The 3,423-nt window shown below is 40.9% G+C and overlaps 1 protein-coding gene across 1 annotated transcript; it reads left to right on the forward strand.

Moving 5' to 3' along the window:
- The first annotated feature begins 272 nt into the window (after window positions 1-272).
- Window positions 273-2,797, forward strand: LOC140373862 (uncharacterized). The gene is made up of 5 exons (XM_072460558.1): window positions 273-375; window positions 450-735; window positions 1,199-1,353; window positions 2,067-2,340; window positions 2,636-2,797. The coding sequence occupies exons 1-5, from the start codon at window positions 312-314 to the stop codon at window positions 2,784-2,786; spliced, it is 930 nt and encodes a 309-aa protein (XP_072316659.1). The 5' UTR covers window positions 273-311; the 3' UTR covers window positions 2,787-2,797.
- Window positions 2,798-3,423: the final 626 nt, after the last annotated feature.

Below are 3,423 nucleotides of genomic sequence, written 5' to 3' on the forward strand. Positions count from 1 at the left end.
ATACACGTGTTTACAGTTCTCAACAATGATTAGACTCATAAATGTGACCAAACCAACGGCTCATAGTAAGATAAGACGTGTGCATAAATACTCCCAAGAAACTCCTTCACTGCACAACACGCTAATAGAGGTTCAATCTCTCTGGTATCGGTAACCTATTTTTATTGAAATTTAAAAAAACCTAAGCTTTAACAAAATCTCAACAACTGATATATTTTAGGTAATACAAGTAAAACTTTATTATATTATCGTTATTATTAAAAGTGTTTGCTTCAGTCATATTCACCCATTTTTTCTTCAATCCTCCAAAAATGAAGCTAATCAAAATTCTGTTTTTGTTGGTTATCGTAAGGACATGCTCTGCCCGTATTTATCGTAAGTATCAACTGATTTTATTTCACTGAGAAAGTTTGAGCCTTACGAATTTTTTTGTTTTAATTGTTTCTTAGAAAATGTGGCTCTTCGCGGCAAGGCTACCCAATCCGACAGATACAACAGCGATTACGGTGCCGCCTCTAACGCCATTGATGGGAATCGTGAGTCACACTACCTTGCCGGTTCATGTGCTGTGACTAAGGAGCAGACGAACCCCTGGTGGAGAGTAGACCTGCTGGATGCATACATTGTCACCTCCATCACCATCACAAACAGACGAGACTGCTGCCCTGAGAGACTGGACGGGGCAGAGATCCATGTGGGCAACTCTTTAATGGATAATGGGAACAACAATCCTGTGTAAGTGAATTGTAATTTTAATTCAAAATGTGAGTAATACAGCTTTAAATGACTGAATTGCTTACATTTCTATTGCCTTATCGCCCAGCCTTACTGTGAGTTGCATGGGATTATTTTGCTTCATTATAAACAAGAAACTATTAGTCAAACTGGCAACTGGGCTTACAATCCTGAGCCTGAACTAAGGCTGAAAGAACTATGGACTGACAATATATAAATGGGCAATAGATGTTCTGGTCCCATACTGATAGCTAATATACTTCTCTTGAGTTAGATAATAAGTCTCCTCTCTTTACAACTCTCTAGTTTTACAATAGTATAGTAGAAAAAGCTTCAGTTGTAGTCATCTGGACTCAGTTTGAAAAAATAGACGTTTCGACTCTCATCCAAGAGTCATTGTCAATAAAAAGTCATTGTCAATAGTAGTTATAATCAATGTAATCCTCTGTCCTGTCTTCATCAGAGTGGCTAGGCTCCCACATATCCCAGCAGGCCGCTCTCTAACCATCACCTTTAGCAGACAAGTGGAGGGACGATATGTTTCTGTGGTTCTACCAGGACTCAATAGGCTTCTGACCCTCTGTGAAGTGGAGGTCTACGGATACCATGCACCAACTGGTACGTTTTTAAGTTAAAGGGGACATATTATGTAAAATAGACCAATATTTTAACCATGTTTTAATGGATAACATGCGAGAACAGAATCCTCCACTCTATGCCTTCATTTGATCAAAGTATAGAAATGATATATGTATATATAGAAACGCGTGATCCGATCACCGTAGGATTGATAGTCAAAAAGGAAATTCAGCTCGCCAAGACGGGAGTGTCTACAGAGCCGCGGCGCGCGGCCCAAACTGCTGGGCTATTTGAGTTAATTCATTCATTAATAATACGATAAGGAGCTCAGGCTATGCACAGAAACAAGTCGGTTATGGAAAATACGTGAGTTTAATCATAAAAAGTGCATCAACACTAGAAAAGTCCAAAAAGCAGTGTGTGGGGAGGCGAGGAGAGCCCGCTGCACGGAGACACACCTTTGGTGAGGAGAGCCGCGAGTAGAGCCCGCTGCGCAGACTCACACCTTTGGACTCGTGAACCTTCGGACTAATAAACCTTCGGACTTGTAAACCTTAAAATTTCGGTGAAATTTCGGACTCGTGAACCTTCGGACTAATGAACCTTCGGACATGTGAACCTTAAAATTTCGGAATTTTCGGACTCGTGAACCTTTGGACCAGTAAACCTTCGGACTCGTGGGCAGCCACCTTTATGAACATGGCTCCAAGCTGTAAACAAAATCAATGTTTGTCTGGTTTGTTTTTGTGCAGGAGAAAATCTAGCACTCCAAGGAAAAGCGACGCAGTCATCACAGCACGGTAGTTACAGAGCATCTGGCGCTATTGATGGAAACCGTAACATTGAGTGGAGTTCATGCTCACACACACAGGCTAACTTAAACCCCTGGTGGAGACTGGACCTGAGGAAAACACACAGGATTTTCTCTGTGAATGTGACCAACACAATAAGCTCTTCTGTAAGACTAAATGGAGCAGAAATTCACATTGGAGACTCACTTGAAAACAATGGCAACAACAACCCAAGGTATGCAAATGTATTAGTTATGACAGCAACATATATTTCTACTGGTTTAGAAGCAGCTCTGTATTCAACACTCATGCTAAGGCTCTGTGGAACTGTGACAGAGCTTTTTTCTCTAGACTAGTTGTAGTTTTAGTACCCAGAGTTGTCCACATATGTGGTTATGTAATATACTTGTTTGAAAGCCCAGATTCTTTCACATCGTGCCACAGTGAATGTAAATCAGGAATTCTAAGGCTTTATAACAATAAGTAGATTCTTGAAACTGAAGAATGTATTATCTGTTTTATCCCTTCAGGTGTGCAGTCATCACTAGTATCCCTCCAGGTTTCACCCAGGGGTTTGACTGTAACGGGATGGACGGTCGGTACGTTACCATAGTGATCCCAGGACGGACAGAGTACCTGCATGTGTGCGAGGTGGAAGTCTACGGCGCTGTACTCGACTAGATATTTTGGCAGTTGAATGTTAGTTAAACTGCTAAAAATGACTATGATTTACTGTGCTTCTATAGTCTCACTGACCACTGACTTAATTAAAGATGGGCTGCAAAGTTATTTGAAATTGTGCTTTCAAGTCGTCGGCGGCCGTTAGTATCCAAGTCTTAATATATTCAGATACTCTGCTTAAAAAAACAAACTATTATTTAACGAATTAAGCTCTTTTTCTGCGTCCGTGTTTTTGCTTTCACCTAACCCGGAAATGTGACGTCACACCGTGACTGTTGTATCTTGGCCGAAATAAAGTAGAACAACATCTCAATTCCCGTCGTGTATTTTAATCACAACTTTATCACAGGTACATGCGGAGCATCACTTGCTCGAGAACTGGTAACAACATGCATACCAAAGGCAAGTGCGTCCTCTATTGGGGGGCACTAATAATGACACCCTATTGCACACAATAACACATTCACATTCAGAGGAGCAGAATATAGCACATACAATTCTCTAGTGCAATATACCACAGTGACATTGTCTAGCTCACACTGAGGATATTTACACTGAAGTGGACAGCGATAGTGAACAAAATATGAGTGAATCCTCGTCAAGAGAGAGGATTTCAACAGATGACAAACAGCATCCA

The sequence above is a fragment of the Eucyclogobius newberryi genome, unplaced genomic scaffold (genome assembly GCF_026437365.1).
Source record: "Eucyclogobius newberryi isolate DKJ021-1_F unplaced genomic scaffold, fEucNew1.0.hap1 SCAF_3, whole genome shotgun sequence".
Lineage (NCBI taxonomy): Eukaryota > Metazoa > Chordata > Actinopteri > Gobiiformes > Gobiidae > Eucyclogobius > Eucyclogobius newberryi.

Bases quoted from the DNA above. Each gene is read 5' to 3' on its own strand.
- LOC140373862 (XM_072460558.1), top strand. From the start codon at position 312: ATGAAGCTAATCAAAATTCTGTTTTTGTTGGTTATCGTAAGGACATGC. The intron at 1,354-2,066 runs GTACGTTTTTAA...GTTTTTGTGCAG, and splicing joins CGGATACCATGCACCAACTG to GAGAAAATCTAGCACTCCAA. The intron at 2,341-2,635 runs GTATGCAAATGT...TTATCCCTTCAG, and splicing joins AATGGCAACAACAACCCAAG to GTGTGCAGTCATCACTAGTA.